The sequence below is a fragment of the Battus philenor genome, unplaced genomic scaffold, assembly GCF_028537555.1.
Source record: "Battus philenor isolate CCGP_79_NKW_IND1 unplaced genomic scaffold, ilBatPhil1.0.hap1 SCAF_23, whole genome shotgun sequence".
NCBI lineage: Eukaryota > Metazoa > Arthropoda > Insecta > Lepidoptera > Papilionidae > Battus > Battus philenor.
The window spans coordinates 5,343,531-5,359,155 of record NW_027181686.1 but is presented as its reverse complement, the minus strand read 5'-3'; the positions used below and the strand labels follow the sequence as shown (position 1 = coordinate 5,359,155).

The following is a 15,625-nucleotide window of genomic DNA, read 5'->3' as shown; positions in this document are numbered from 1 at the left end:
GTTCCAAACGTGCCATGATCTGAAAAGAGCCCATAACAAACTTGAATTTTTCTATTCAATTTTACAATTTTATAAATAGAGCAGTTACAGCAACTCATTCCTAAGCTCTGTTCTCATAAAAACACCTTCACACTATAACAGCATTTTTTTTTGGTTTTCGTTTTATGAATTTCTTCAATTTATTACAAGAAAATTTTTAGACATTACGTGGGGGTTGTATTGTAGGCTTTGCAAACGTAACGTTTTAATAATTTTAACCTTTATAACGTAACAAAACCTAAAAAAAATGTGGCGAGGGATGGGAGACGGTGCGTGAATGTAATGTAGGTGAATGCTGTGAGAATTATAAAAAATATGAAGAAAGGAAAAAAATAGGAAGGTATATATATATATATATATATATATATGGAAAAAAAAACGATAACGATTTAGTTGGCTGCAAATGCTAAGCGGCGCGGCATTACTGAGTTTGAAGGGCCGCCAGATAGCTCACTGTGGAATCAATTAGTCTAAACAAAGACTGCTCAGCGCTGTGGAATTTGTTATAATTGTTTTTATTTATTACTGGTATCTGCTTTATTGCCATTTAAAGCCGAAGATTTGAGGTAGCAACCCACTGAAGGCGCTTAGCTCACCTCTTTTTAATTACTGAAAAATCTGTTTTATGTCACCGGATATTTTACAACCGCATTGTAAATAAAAGTATACATAGCATTTAAATTTTTATTACGTAAAATATCCAAGGATAAATAAAGGATTAAATTAAAAAATATAGTTTTATTTTTCATTAAAACCTATTAATTCTAGATTTTATTTACATTTTAATTACAAGTTGTTTCAGGCCTTGATAAACAAATGCTATCTATACATATTTAAAATAGATTACAAAGCCTATGGGTATTTATATTACTTTGCTACCGAAATCTCTGTACTGCGCCTTAGGATAGCGCGCATAGATGAGGGCCGGGGATATGAACTTGAGCATCGCTGCTGCCGCGAGTTTTGACAGCGGATTGATGGAATGAAGTGATAAATACTCCCCTCGTCTCGTCACTCGCATACCCAAGGCGCGGTACAGCGGTTCCAGTAATCCTGTAGTAAATATTTCGCTGTATGAAGATTATGAACATCGAAGATTGTTTACAATACAAAATTTCTGGAACAAAAATTCACATAGAAATTTTAGATATTATAATTTTATTTTAGAGGTTATAATATTTCCTTTATAATTTATTCTGTAAAACACGGTGACATTAGGCAAAAGATAAAATAAAAAAGAGATTGTAACAGTTTATAAAAATGTAACATATTGGTCAATTTAAAAAAAAAGTTAAAATAATATTATTTAATTTTACATACAGACTTTAATGTTGAAAAATTAGTCGGTTTTACTTTATATGTTTTATAAATAATATCGTGTTATTTAGGAGTAGATTATTATTGAAACCGAAAGCGTTAATATGTATGTTATGATATGGAGTGTGCGAAATAGTTATGTTTTAATCACACACTTCACTACATTATCATGAGATAGATATATTTAACAGCCATTCAATTGTCTTATTATATGCTGCAGGTAAAAAACGTCAGACGTCAAATTAATTTATGTATAAATTACGTAAGTAATTGTTAATTTATCTCATTATAAGTGATACAGCATGTGCATAAGCGAGAGGTTGGTACATAGCAGATGCAGTGGTTGCATAATTCTTTAATTAAAAAAAAATATAAAGACGAACATTACTGTTAACTGAATTGAGAATTTTTTATATTTTACCTCCTGTGGTATATAAGAATTTTTATATTACTTTAATTTAAAAGTTTCAACATATCTGGTGATTTATCTGTTCTTAAATATCTCATGTGCGTCTTGTTCTTTTAGCATTCGCTTTTATAGTTTCAATAGGTTTATACTGTGTTCGAAGAGTCTCCAACTTATTCTTGGTTGATGTTGTTGCCGTTACCCCGAGGGCTTTTACAGTTTAATCAGAGCTGAGTTGAAGGAGCGGAATGGTCCATGAACTTAAAAACAAACAAAGCCTGACAGTCCATGATATACCAGTTGCATGAAATCTAGTCTGAGTCTCTAAGGACCCTAGCTTCTATCTTTTACATTACATACTCTATTGGATTGGGTAGCCACCAAGCTCTTGAATCGACTTGACCTACGCCTCATAGATTTGAGCCGTTCCTGTTCCGCATACCAGATTAAAAATGCTCCAGTAAGCTTAACTTTGGTTCAGTCAGTTACCATAGCAAACACTCCATGGTTTGACTTGAAAGAAAGGCCTCCGAGATCTAAGAAGGGGTTGTTACTTTATGTGTTCAAAATAATGGACATTTGAACCAATGCTCCATTTGTTTCTACTATATTACTATGTAAAGTCTCACTTTAAGAGCAACCTGTATCACTTACAATAAGCCGAAGAACCTATTTTCGTCTTGTAAATAAATTTAAGCCATGAATAAAAGAACTTATGAAATAAAAATAAATATTTTTTAAATACCTCACACTAGCCTTATAGGACCAGCTATGAATGTCTGATAATTCTAAAAATTAATAACGAATCATAGTGATTTACGTAATAAAATCAATGGAAAGCATAGAATAGCAGTAGGAATGTACAAAGAGCTACAACTAATCCTAGGATGAGGGAGTCACGACGCTTGCGGGCGTTTATTCTGTAGATGAGGCTATTCAACATGGGAAACCTATAAAAAAAATGATTGAATTAACATTGAACCAAAATACAATTGTTTACTATGATATAACAACAATAATTTATAAATCAAACACATTTTTCATATGACTCAAATAACTTGCCTGCAGATAGTTCATGAAAATTGCTTCATTATTTTGCAAACAAAATTTATATATACATGAATTTATTTTATCTTTCTCAATGAAATTTCGATATAACACAAAGATATTTTTTAAGAATAACTTTATGCAGGTAATGCAATAAACAGAAAATCTAATGACAGTAAACAGATTAATTGGAAATAGGCCTAAAACCATAGGTTTGTGAATATTGTATACTATGTATTAATTGGCAGCAATTGAGTTATACTTTCTGTTCTTTAAAGCTTTTACACCTTTTTCAAATTAAACTGTATATTTGAAATTTAAGTAACTGGTTTTTAACAATTTAAATTTATTTTAAGAAATATTAATATTGATAATCATTTTGAGTTGATTTTTTTAATCTACTACAGGCAAATAAACATCTGACTATTTTATCTCTGCTAAAATAGGAATTTACTTTTTTTTTAATATTTAATAGATAATTTAATTATATACACAATTATAATATTATTTTATCATTATGAATAAAGTCTGTACACACCTACATAATTAGTACATCATTATAATGGTGAATAAGTTATTTACCTGTTGGTAATGTCATTGAATCTAGTTTGTATGCGCTTGAATGTCTGCCTCTGTGACGTAAGGTGCTCCCGTGCCTCCATTGCAATGTTTATTTGTTCATCCACTAAGATATGTGAGCTGAAATAAAAACATTTTGATAATTAAATTTCAGTCATAAATGAAGGTCAAAAAATTCAATATTCTTGGAACTACCACAAGTTTATAAATAATAGGATCATCATCTTAATCATGTTCTATTTAGGCGCCCACCACAAGCCATAGGTCTCCCCCAAACTTTGCCATGATGACCAGTCTTGCTTTACCTACATCCAACATATGGCTTCTTACAAAGTAAACCCATAAAAATTCCAGAATTTTAAAGCACCATTGGAAATATTTCCTGTGTGCTATGTAGCCTCTACCATTTCAGCTTGTCAATCCTAGTGGATTAGTTACATTGGTTTCTTTTGTTTATCTATGGTTCTTTGGATTTAACCACATAGAGAAATACTGAACATTACCCATTCCATGGCTTGTTGAGTGATTGTGCAAAAATGAGCTTATTAAAAAAATCACAATTTTCATCATATTAGTCGAAAGACTGCTCTTGCTAGAGACAGGCATATATATTAGACTAGGAAAAATTGAAAGTGGCCTGCATCCAGTGTCTTCCAATGACCTTAAGAATGTAATCTGTCTACTGTGTGTACATCCTATGCCAAGAATTCTTAGTACTCTCTGCTTTGCCGTTCCTATGTCTGCCAACCCCATGAGGGATAATGGAGCTGGAGACTTGGGATCTGGTCTTTTTGTCTATCATATAGGGGGTGTGTGCCAATATATACTTGGTACACAGGTTGGGGAGCACATTTTTATTATTTCAGATAAGTTCTAAGATTCCATCATACAATTATTATTTACCTATGCAAATGATTAGCTTCCTTAGTATATTGATCTCGGCGACTGAGCCCAGCGGCGGCGGAGGGAGGTGGACTGCCGCCACGCAGTAGTTCCTCTCTCTCTCTTCTTGCACTCACTCTAGCTGAAGTCTTTGAGAACTCTTGTTGATAGTCCTACAAATATTACTGAAGTTAATTTATTCTTAATTTAAAAATGGATATTTTGTTCATACATTTCATATTAAATGTGTTACCATAAGTATTTCTCTGTGCCTCTTTATAGTATGCATTGTTGCTGCACCACTTGGTGCCATGTCGGCCATTGTGTCATTTATTGCAGACAACTGTAAATACAATAACAAATATTAAAACTAAAAACTCTATGATATCAAATAAGTAATGAGGAGATCCACAGACAAAACAATCCAGCAAATTGGTTGACCAGTTAAAATGACAGTATGCAGAACTCTTAGCTTACAAAAGCAATGCCTGCTGAGGCCATAAGGTTTAATTTGCAGACCATGGATTAGTTAGCACAGCATAAGCATACTTCTTGTGGGAGGATATCTTATGCTGTGTGCTGTAGACCTAATAAAAATTGTAATTAGCTGAAAGCCAATCAGTCTTAAGGGAAATTTATGGGAGAGGCCTATATCCAGCAGTTGACATTCTACATCTGAAAAGATGATTATCAATACCTTGCTGACAAAAATATAATTATTGTATTACATAGACATATGAGTAATCAGTTAACAAAATTATATATACCAAATATCATTAAGCAAATTTCCCACCAGTAGAAATGTTAATCTGGATGTTCACATATTGACCAGTTTTTGTATATAACATCAGGGTAAGTAATTTACATAATTTTATAGATGTCTCAACAGAGAAGTCATTGCTTTGACTTTCATTAAATTTTCATGGTTAGTAAGGATGTACAAGCCATAAAGTTATACATTAAGTTATCAATCCTGGGAATAAGAAGCGACCTCCATAACTTCTTTATCATAATTGACAAACTGCCCACTGTGAAGCATAGGCCGCAACCAAAGATTACCATGACAATGATTCTTGCACTGCCCACATTCAGTGATTTGACTCATACTGCATTTACCAGGCCATGGTCACTTTTGTAACTTTCATACCCAACACATATGCAAAATGCATAAGCAATGTTCTCTGAGCACATTTACTTCAGATGAGCAATTCTTTCAGCAACATAGGTTACCTTGGTTTTTCTGCAGTACTCATTTTTGATTTACTCTCAGAGCTTTGTTTTGAAGCTATCCAAACTAATAAGCATTCAAACATTGATGTTTTCTGATCATATTGAAAGTGTATGATGAATAATTTTTAATGAAACATTTCTTAAGGAGTTTATCAGTACTATACAAGAAGATATTGATTCTCATTAAATAGTACCTTATTAAGAAGTTGCTGTAACTCCATTGACATTGTGTCAAACATATCATCACTGTTAATTAAGGGAACTGTCTCTGAAGATAAGTTTGATGTGCCTGAACTGACACCCAGTTTGCTAAAAGCAACCAGTTTCACATCTATGTCATTTTCCAGATGCCTAGCCTGTTTTCTCAAATCTGCAATTAAAAATACATTTATTTTTATGATGAACAATAACACTAAATAAAATGTTTTCTTGCGAATATTACAAAAATAAACTTATCAGCTATTGATATTATGTTTTGGGAGGATTTACAACTAAACTTTTTTATGTTATGTATGTTATTAGCCATTTTTGTTCCTAGATAGATCAAACAATCCTCACCATTAAGGGCTGCCTACTATGTTCTCATGAACCCTTCTCATATGAAACAGATTTTCTCTTATTAATGACATAAAAGGTTTCACCAAGTTTATTCTACTGACTATGTATATATAGTTTTGCATCCAGAACCATGCCAACAAAAGAGACGATATCTTAAAAGTACAAGTACAGCAAAACACAGAATAGTTACTACATAAACACAACTATGCAACCTATAAATAAAAAGTTGCTGGGTAAAAAATATCATGTACAATATAGTACATGCGGTAAACATCTGTAATTACTTACTACCACAAAATAAACATTACCTATTTGCGTTACACACTGAAATAAATTGTATATTAAATTAACAGTTACAAAGGTAAAAACTAATCATTCATGCAACGTAATCATAATTTCTAATACATGACACCACCGATAGTTAATAAGTTACTTTTACTACGAATTACCTTCCCACGAAGACCCCGAAACTACACTCATTTTGTAAACTAATTTAACCGCAGGATTATACTATAAATATTCTACAGACGATAAATTGTTTACAAAAGACTTCGTTACTACAGTAAATAAGGGATCACCCTTCTGTTATCGAAACAAATGACGTTATTAAAGTGCTATTGCCATATTTGTGATTTTGTGCACATGGTGAGATAAAGTAAACATAGAAAGAAGTATTTATTGGTATTTCATTTCAAATGCATAATTTTTTTCTTATTCAAAATTAACATTAGTATTTTAAAAGTTTTTGCATATAGATATTAGTAATGAATAGATCTATCAGCGGTTCATGTGAGAAGTAGTTTCTTTAAAAATCTAGATATGGGCATCTATATCTACATATACGTTCAGTAAAGGAACATTTATCTACTTACCTACAACATAATATATAAGTAAATCCTTTTTTAACAAATTTTTTTTCAAGGTCGCTTCAATGGTTAATTGAAAATTTTAAAGTATAATGGTAACATATATTTACTTGTCAACGTTTGCATGAAAATTACGCGGTATTATTTTCCAAGCAAAAATGCAATATTTTTGCTGGAGCTTTTAAGATTACGAGACTGTCCTAATTAGATCGGTTATGAATCAAAGTATTCAGTCAAAAATATCAGCCGTTGCAGAAAGTATTTTAAATAAAATCGAAGAAAGATTAAATAGAGCAGATGATAAACAAAGTTGTTATTTGCATAATATGTGATATTATTTTTAAATTGTGATCTTAATCAAAGCTTTCAGTTTCAGACGAAGATTTACTGATCTTGCATTCAGTATTTGGTGTCGTTTTACAAAGGGCATTCGATGTTATAGAGAAACATTCTACTTTTGTGATATATAGTACTGCAAATAAATTAAAACAACTTGTAGAAATTAAAGGAGAAAACGATAAGTGCTATAGAATATTTCCTCGGATTAACTTTTGCCCCTGCCAAGCTTTTAAGCACCAAGTATTAGAGAAGAAAATACAACTAACATGTAAACACGTTCTAGCGGCTAGATTACAGCAGATGTTAGGTAACACCGAGACCCATGAAATAACTCAAGATCAATATTTAATGTTGCTCAAATCTATGTTTGATTTAGAAGAAAACTATGGATGAGGGAACTTCCCAATATTATTTCACTGCTTCTATGGAATCAGGAAAATTACTATGTAGTTTGTTAAAAGCCATACAGTTTCAAGAGGTGGGTATTAAATATATTGCCTAAAATAAATGCTTAAGTTAATTAACTAAAACTTATATTGTAGTTATTTCCCATATAATCTGTCAAACTCAATGACTAGAATGAATCTTTATCAAAAAATTTTAACCTATTATTTTTACAATATGTAAATACATAATTTAATAATAATAAGAAGTATTGTTTTAAATATGGTACAGATAGTCAAGTTTCATTATTAGCAAACATCTTTTTTAAAACACTACAATATATGTTGTAAACTTAAGTGCCAATTTTGGGACCTTTGTGAGTCTATGTTATAACTAATGAAGAAAGATACATCCTGAGTCTAAGCTAGAACTAAAGCAATCATCATCTGATACCGCTTGAGTTATTAACTTGTTCTCAACAGGATGTTGAATGCTTACATAATTTTCTAAACAGCTTAATTGCTAAACAGAAGTGTAAAAAATACATGGTATTTTCTGATTAGATTGGTAATTGATCTTCTCTAAATCATCCCTTGTTACTACATAATAAATATTATCTATGCAATAAGACTAAAAATAATGAAGGTGAAGGGATTGGAGAGTTCTGTCTGAATCTAGTTTCTATAAAATTTTGATCTTATCATTCTTATTATGATGTGTATGTGGGTTGGCTAGGCTAGTAACAAGCCCTGGCACAATATCAATTGAACACGGAAAATAGCCTATAGAGACATTAACAGTTGGTTACTGTAAGTGATTCTATGTGAATGAATGACATCAATATTTGATTATTAACCTGAGACTACCTAAATTCTATTTTTCAATTACAGTGTGCTGTTTTCTGTGCTATGCCTGAGGGTTTAAAACTGACTGTAGAGGAAGGTAAATGTGTACAGGCCTCAGCTTATGTACCAGCAGACAACTTCACCGAGTACCACATCAGAGATGATGTAGATGTCATGTTTAAAGTATGAAAATGTTCAGAAATATATTAGTAACAAATTTAATATATTTTGCTATATTAACATCAGTAATCTCTTATAGAAATAGGGTGATGTGAATTATTTATTAAGTGCTATAGTTATACATTCATCCCTTTAAAGCTATTACAATAACCAATCACCCTGTATATGCATTATCATGAAGTAAAGAAAAGAACATGATATAGAATTTCATTATATACATGAGGAACCAGTCTGTAAGAGATTATTGGTGCTTATGTAAACTGCCTTACCTTACTGACTTGGTATAAGTGTAAACTGCAGTGGACTAGTTATTAAGAACATGAACAGATAGTTTATAAATTCCTGTTTTTCTAGATTAGTATAGCAGTGTTAGCGGAATGCCTAAACATATTTGGCTCAGGAGAAGAATCTAGTTTAAAAATGTATTACAGATGTGAAGGATCACCATTGCTTCTTGTGTAAGTGTTTCAAGATAACCCATTCAGTTAAGTTAACATTGTACTTGGTAGATAGTCTAAGTCAAAATAGCATTATACTTGTCAATTTAAAATTAAGTTTATGTTAGTTCATAATGCACCACCTACTAAGAACTAGCAATTATTTGTGATGATTGTATCATAAAAAAATTCTTTAAAATGAAAACAGTTCATTTTCCAACATGAACAATGAACATTCTCTGAAATAAAGTAATTTGCCTTGTGGCAAAGCTTGTGCTTAATAAATTTCTTGGATTTGCTAAGATATATTTACTGCATGGTTTGACAGTTTGTTAAAGAATTTTACACATTGACCTGTGAATAAGTGAAACACTTTATAAGGCTCATTAGCGGGAATAGCAAGTATAATTTAATTCCTTGGATTACATTGATGGAAATCACTATTTGTCATAAATTATTTACTGTACTATATAGACATGTTATTCCAAAGCCCATTTTCATAAAAGAAGAATTAGATTGAGCACTGTAATAGCATTCTACAACTTTTTATTATCAACAGATGTTGAGATACTTGTTAGGTGATCTTTTTAAAATGGGTATTGCATTTAGAAATAATAGTAAATATTTTGCTGATGCTACTTGAAGTAAATTTTTTCCTGCCTCAATTAACATCAAAGTTTAAAATAGACTTCTGAAATGTCATAGAAAGTGTATGTGCATAAATCATAGACACTCACGGCAAGGCATAGACCTCCCTTAAAGATATCTCTGGGCGCATATACCGTAATCGCCACCCTTGGCAGGCGGTTTAGCTATCGTAGTGTGGTATTGTGGTATGTAGAGGATGCTAGTGCATTTGCTTACATCAATATTATTAAACTTTTTCAAAAGATGTGTTGTTATAGAGTTTTTTCATGCTTCTTCATAACTATAATACCTTGCAGAGTAGAGTTAAAAATAATAATGATTTTAAAAATAAAAAAGGCCAAAATCTATTAGTCCTATTAAGTTCCAATGTTAAATATATGAATTTTATCTTTATCACATCTATGAGGGAAAACAAATAGTGTTCAAAATAAAAATAATGAGAAATAAAAGAAATCGATAAAGATGTTATGTTACAGCAAGAATTTGAAAAACATAGTGATTGATAAAAATCTGGTCACACAGTGTACTCTATGGTAGTAAAACAGATTTTCTTCTAGAAATATTTCAAATGGGTGAGCGACTTTCAGGTCAGTGTGTAAACTTTAATATGGACAAATAATTTGCTGTTTTGTAATATTACACCAAATGAAATTCAGTCAAAAATCCATCCAAATCTAATTATACTAAACCATTGTTTGGGGAGATTATTCATATTTACATATTTTGTTTCCGCAGCCTGCAGCCTCTATCGGTTCACAATGTAATGACTGACTGCGAAATATCAACGCAGACGGCGGATGCGTTACTCGACCTTCGCGACGAGGAAGCCAGTGAAGTCGCGAAGCTGGTCCTCAAGGCACCAGCATTCTTCGGACTACTGTCGGATTTGGAGCGCTCCTGTGATATCCTTGAGCTAAACCTTTCACCAGAGCATCCTAATGTCAGCATCGTTACATATGGAATGCAGGTATTCATTCATTTATTTCAACTGTAAGACGTTCAATGCAGGACTTTTTTTAAAAATATGGGAAAAGAGCACTTCTTTGGCTTCTTAAATTTGATGTTGACTAGTAATTATTACTTATTCATTAATATGTTATTCCTTTCTTACGTAAAATGTATATATGTATATATACATGTTGAAGTAATGACAGAAATTCATTTATGTATATATATTTTTAAATATAACTACTATTTATGGGCGCAGAAATTGCAAAAGTCAATTACGCATTATTTGTGGCAAGTAGACGAAAGTACTTAAATTTTGCTTCGATAACAAATCTTTAATGTTATACTGGATTTTCACTAGAGAGGCAGTACTGAAGTAAATAATTTTAGACTTAATTTAACTAAGAAATAGTTGCGCGATTAATGAATTCTATAGCGCAGTACAGCGCCATCTATCGGTTATATTGCGAATACTTAAAGTTGATTAACGTGAAACAAAGATTAGCAAGTAATGAATTAATATACTTTGTGAACAGGATCGTTCCTGCATAGACATGCCGAAGTCGTCGGACATGGTGCAGACGTTCAGCTGCGATGAAGCGGTAACCTTGAAGTACCAGCTGCATCACATACGGCTAATCATGAAAGCGCTCGCTCTGTCTACAAAGGTATACTTGTATATTTTCAATATGGCGCTCTTTTTTATTGAATGCATCTAATTTTTAATGGATTAAATTGTTTATCTTTATGTTCTAACAAGATAATTACTCAGAATGAGGACACGGTGTCTTAAGGTCTACAGTATTATGATGCGGCGTGGGTAGGCTGAAGTATTAAGGGGAGCGATGACAAAGTCATGGTTGCAGCGCAAGACTGGTCTTCCTGGCAATCTTTGGAGGAGGCCCATGCCATGCAGTGGATGTCTAACAGCTGACACATAGCATTATGTTAAATTTCAGATTTGTCAAAACGTCAGAAACATAGAAATAAATATAAATTTTGGAATAAATAATCATCATCTTCATTCATTATTCCAGACATAGGGTGTCCACTATTGGACATCCCCTGGAGATTTCCGATAGAACTTATTGGAAGCGGTCTACGTCCAGCGTCTTCATAAACAAGGTTATATGTTTATTCCATTCACCTTGTCGTTGGATGTAGTATGCTACACTAGCCAGTCTGTGATCTCCTCTCCAAACTCGAAGCAGGAACTAGATGTGTACCACAGCTGGACGTAGACTTCCATTAGGACTGAAGCGGTATACGTCGAGTACGACGACCTTGTGTTGATGATCTCCACTACAGAATCTTAAAACCATAGCCTCTATGTGGCCTACCCACTGTCAATTTAGTAAACAACTTCAAAAGTTCAACTTGTCAATTCAGTGGACTATATTAGAAGCTTTCGTTCGTCTACAGATCTCATGATTCCTGCTTCTAATAGCATATAGGTCTCTCCATGGTTAGTTGAGCAATCGTGACTTTGTCAATGCTACCCACAATGAGGACACTACCTTTTACAAATACTTGTTGTAGACTTTTGTACAATGTTGTGAGTCATATTCACTTAAATTTAAGATTTTAAAACTTTAGAACTATTAACTAAAGATGTATTTACATAAAAAGTTTATGGAATATGAAAAATATAAATCTTTTATAACTATTTTCAGGTATTTCTAAAATTTAGTTCCAATGGGCTGTTGCTTATACAACTCAAAATGGAGAAGGAAGACCAGCGGCAGATGTTCTCAGAGTTCCACATTGTGCCTCTTCTAGATTAATAAAAATATTTATAAGTAATAATCTATTAACAAATGTGTTTTAATTATGTTTACATAGATCCTCTGGTTAATTAGACATACAATTTATTTAGAAATATTGTATTTAACAGTCTGTTATATAAGTACTGTTACTGAAAGTGATGATATTTCGAAACTTTTCATTGTTGGCTATATATTGCGTATATACATAAACGTGTATTTAACATAATAAGATTAGACCTTAAACGTAAAGAATTAAGATCTATTTGCATTTGATGACCGTAGTAGATTTCGGAATTAAAGTGTCTGAACCATGTCTGGTTTGCCAAACTCCCATTGACAGTGATAAAAACGTTTGAGACGTTTCGATGTATGCCGTTTGCTGATTGGACAGTTCACAAAAGAGTACAAACTTTCTGAAATCTAATACATTCAATGTAAAAGCTATACAGAGAGCTATTTCTTTAAGTCCCCCTTTTTTGGAGTTGTCTCCATCTTATTGTTGGCACGATTTTATACACTAGTTTCATCGCTCTTTTTTACTTTGGAATTAACATTATTCTATTTAAACTTAACGAGTTATTTCATTCACATACGTCGCCTCTTTTTCTTCGCCACTTTCTTTAATATTATAGTTGGTTACAATTTATTTCTATACTAATTTATATTATTGTTTTTTTTATTACAGTTGTTAGCGTTTCGCTTCACGAAACTCCTTATTAACCTTTAATTACCTGCTTTCTCTGCCTTCCATCAGGAGTAAACGGTGTCTTATCTTAACCTGCCTTTCTTTTGCATCTTTCCCTGGCGAATACGGGATAGCTTATTATCGTGCGCACCGCTGTCTAGTCACAGGTGCACAGGGGCCTCTCCCTGAACTTAAACCTATATAGGTACTCCCCCATGCCCCGTGAACATTTGGACCAGAATTATATCCAGCTTCATTGTGCGCAGTGCGCGGTGGGACGTCTGGGAAGAGGGAAGATATATTTGAAATTCGATCAAAGAGATGTATTGGAAACGCTATAAACAACAAGAGGCAGGACTTGTATAAATAACTGTGAAAAGTAATTAAACTACTTGAGGACCTAAAAGCATTTTCTATTTAATACCGTATAGAAGACATTGCGTCTTTCTTATTCTCATGTATTCATTTCTCTATGTACCTGTAAGAGGTATACATATAAGAGTTTTTGAAAAAATTGTGTGTGTAAAATTTAACTTTAGACAAATATTTTTTAGTCAATTAGGTAAACACAAAAATTAATATAAAATAGTTTATATATTACAGTTGGCAAACTACTCCACTACTAATATGTTGTTTTCGCGAACTGATTTCGACGACACTGTAACAGCACGCAAGGCTAACAGCATTGACTACAATAGAAAGAGTGAATTATGACAGTGAATCACACTAATTTAAAAAGTAATTGGAATTTGTTTCGAGCCGTGACAAACTATTAGGCGGACCGGTAAATAATGTCGTTTCTGTCGACATATTTTACAAAAAAAAAACGATTAATTTTTACTCCTCCGGCATTGAAAATTTGTATACTAGATGGTAAAAGGTTGTTGATAACGAAAGTGAATATATTGTTAATTAGAAATAAAAACTGGTTAAAATGTAGTCGTGTGAATTTAACTTAAGAAAGAGACTACTTTCCGGTTCCCCTAATATTAACAAATAGTCAATTGGCCGAACTTCGGCTTATTTCGAGTTATTTACTAAAAAAAAAAGTTCTTTCCAACACAAAGTTCCTTTTAATTATCATAAATAATTTATTAACAATGTACGTGTTTAAAGAGGTAATTTCACTAACAATAATACGTTGGATAAAAACCGCTTCTAGCCGGTCACATTGTAAATGTATTAATTAACATGGGAGGCCTATGTCCAGCAGTGAAAGTCCTTTGGTAGAAATGGTGAAATTAAAAATCAAAGACGTCGTGCAAAATATAGGTCTATATTTTACTAAATATATACATGCATATATACGGAATGTTAATTGCTCAAAACATTCGTACAGTGAAGACATTAAAACTTAAATAGAGATATAAGTAAGTATTTAATACTAATGAATACAAAATAATTGCAAGCAAAAAAGTAGCCAGAATAATAAATAAATTAGAAATACTTAACAAAAAAAAATTAAAAGTATTAATATTTACTCAATTTAAAGTTTTATATTTTACCTTTTTTCCTTTATTAAAATGAATTAAAAAATAAATAGTCAAATACCAGCAGTGTCCGGCATTTGATTTTAGCACATTAAAAGAATACACACGGACTAAAATAATTTGGTTCAGTGTTGCAAAGCGATGCCTTTATCGCACAGTAACGTGCCAAATCAAATGCTGGGTACTAAATCAATTTTTGAAGATTGAATGACAAACCTAGGACATCATACACATGACTTATTAACAAATACAAATGTATAATAATTTAAAAGTTTTTTTATTACCAGTGATCATATATTCAGATGTATATTAAGCTATATTTGAATATATTGTTTGTTAGTTTATTACGGAAAGCACTTTTGTATAAAAATATCGGAATGCGAGGGTACGAGACTGATGATAAACCTTATAAACAATTGTGCGATGAGTATGCAGCAGTCAAAGTTTCTCTTAGTAATTCATTTATTGGTATAGTAACTCATTCTAGTACTTTTCCGTTATCCGAACGATAAAAAATAATCGCCCAATAACATGTTTAGTCCTCCAAATTTCTTACCATCATCAAGTTAGTGTTGTGCCATATATTCTATTTTCATTTAAACTATATTTTCCTTTTCGTAAGCCTTAACTTTTATTAAAAATAATTAAATTTCTTATTTAAAACTAGAAAAAATGCGATCTTTTTACAAACGTTTAAAATTATTAGGTTAGGTTATATAACATATCTAAAAAAATTAAAAACGACTGATTCCAAAAAGAATGCTTATTTTTAACGCAACCAAAGTGGCGATGGTTTAAAACTATTGACATTTGTGCATCTAATGTTAATGTACATTTAAGCCGCATCCACAATTTTAAGACAATATCATCATAGTTTCGCGGGCACCTCCACCGCTGGACATGCCCGCTCCTTTGATCCACAAAAAGCACCTAACGTCTTTGGACAACATTAACCAGACCGTCTGTCCACCCCTGCGCC

General features: G+C 32.1%; 2 protein-coding genes across 3 annotated transcripts; one reads left to right on the top strand and one right to left on the bottom strand.

Annotated features, from left to right (window-relative positions):
- Positions 1 to 801: 801 nt before the first annotated feature.
- Gos28 (golgi SNAP receptor complex member Gos28) lies at positions 802 to 6,643 on the bottom strand. Its single transcript, XM_068767392.1, has 6 exons — positions 6,508 to 6,643; positions 5,695 to 5,870; positions 4,524 to 4,613; positions 4,292 to 4,443; positions 3,392 to 3,508; positions 802 to 2,712 (listed from the first exon to the last, which is right to left on the bottom strand). The coding sequence occupies exons 1-6, from the start codon at positions 6,536 to 6,538 to the stop codon at positions 2,592 to 2,594; spliced, it is 687 nt and encodes a 228-aa protein (XP_068623493.1). The 5' UTR covers positions 6,539 to 6,643; the 3' UTR covers positions 802 to 2,591.
- Positions 6,644 to 7,550: 907 nt separating this feature from the next.
- Rad1 (Radiation insensitive 1) lies at positions 7,551 to 12,498 on the top strand. Of its 2 annotated transcripts, none has more exons than XM_068767389.1 (6): positions 7,551 to 7,741; positions 8,538 to 8,675; positions 9,027 to 9,130; positions 10,493 to 10,724; positions 11,242 to 11,373; positions 12,379 to 12,498. In XM_068767389.1, the coding sequence occupies exons 1-6, from the start codon at positions 7,649 to 7,651 to the stop codon at positions 12,487 to 12,489; spliced, it is 810 nt and encodes a 269-aa protein (XP_068623490.1). In that variant the 5' UTR covers positions 7,551 to 7,648; the 3' UTR covers positions 12,490 to 12,498. The 2 variants fall into 2 exon arrangements, with proteins under 2 accessions (XP_068623490.1, XP_068623491.1); XM_068767390.1 differs by lacking the exon at positions 7,551 to 7,741 and adding an exon at positions 8,311 to 8,456.
- The last annotated feature ends 3,127 nt before the right edge of the window (positions 12,499 to 15,625 follow it).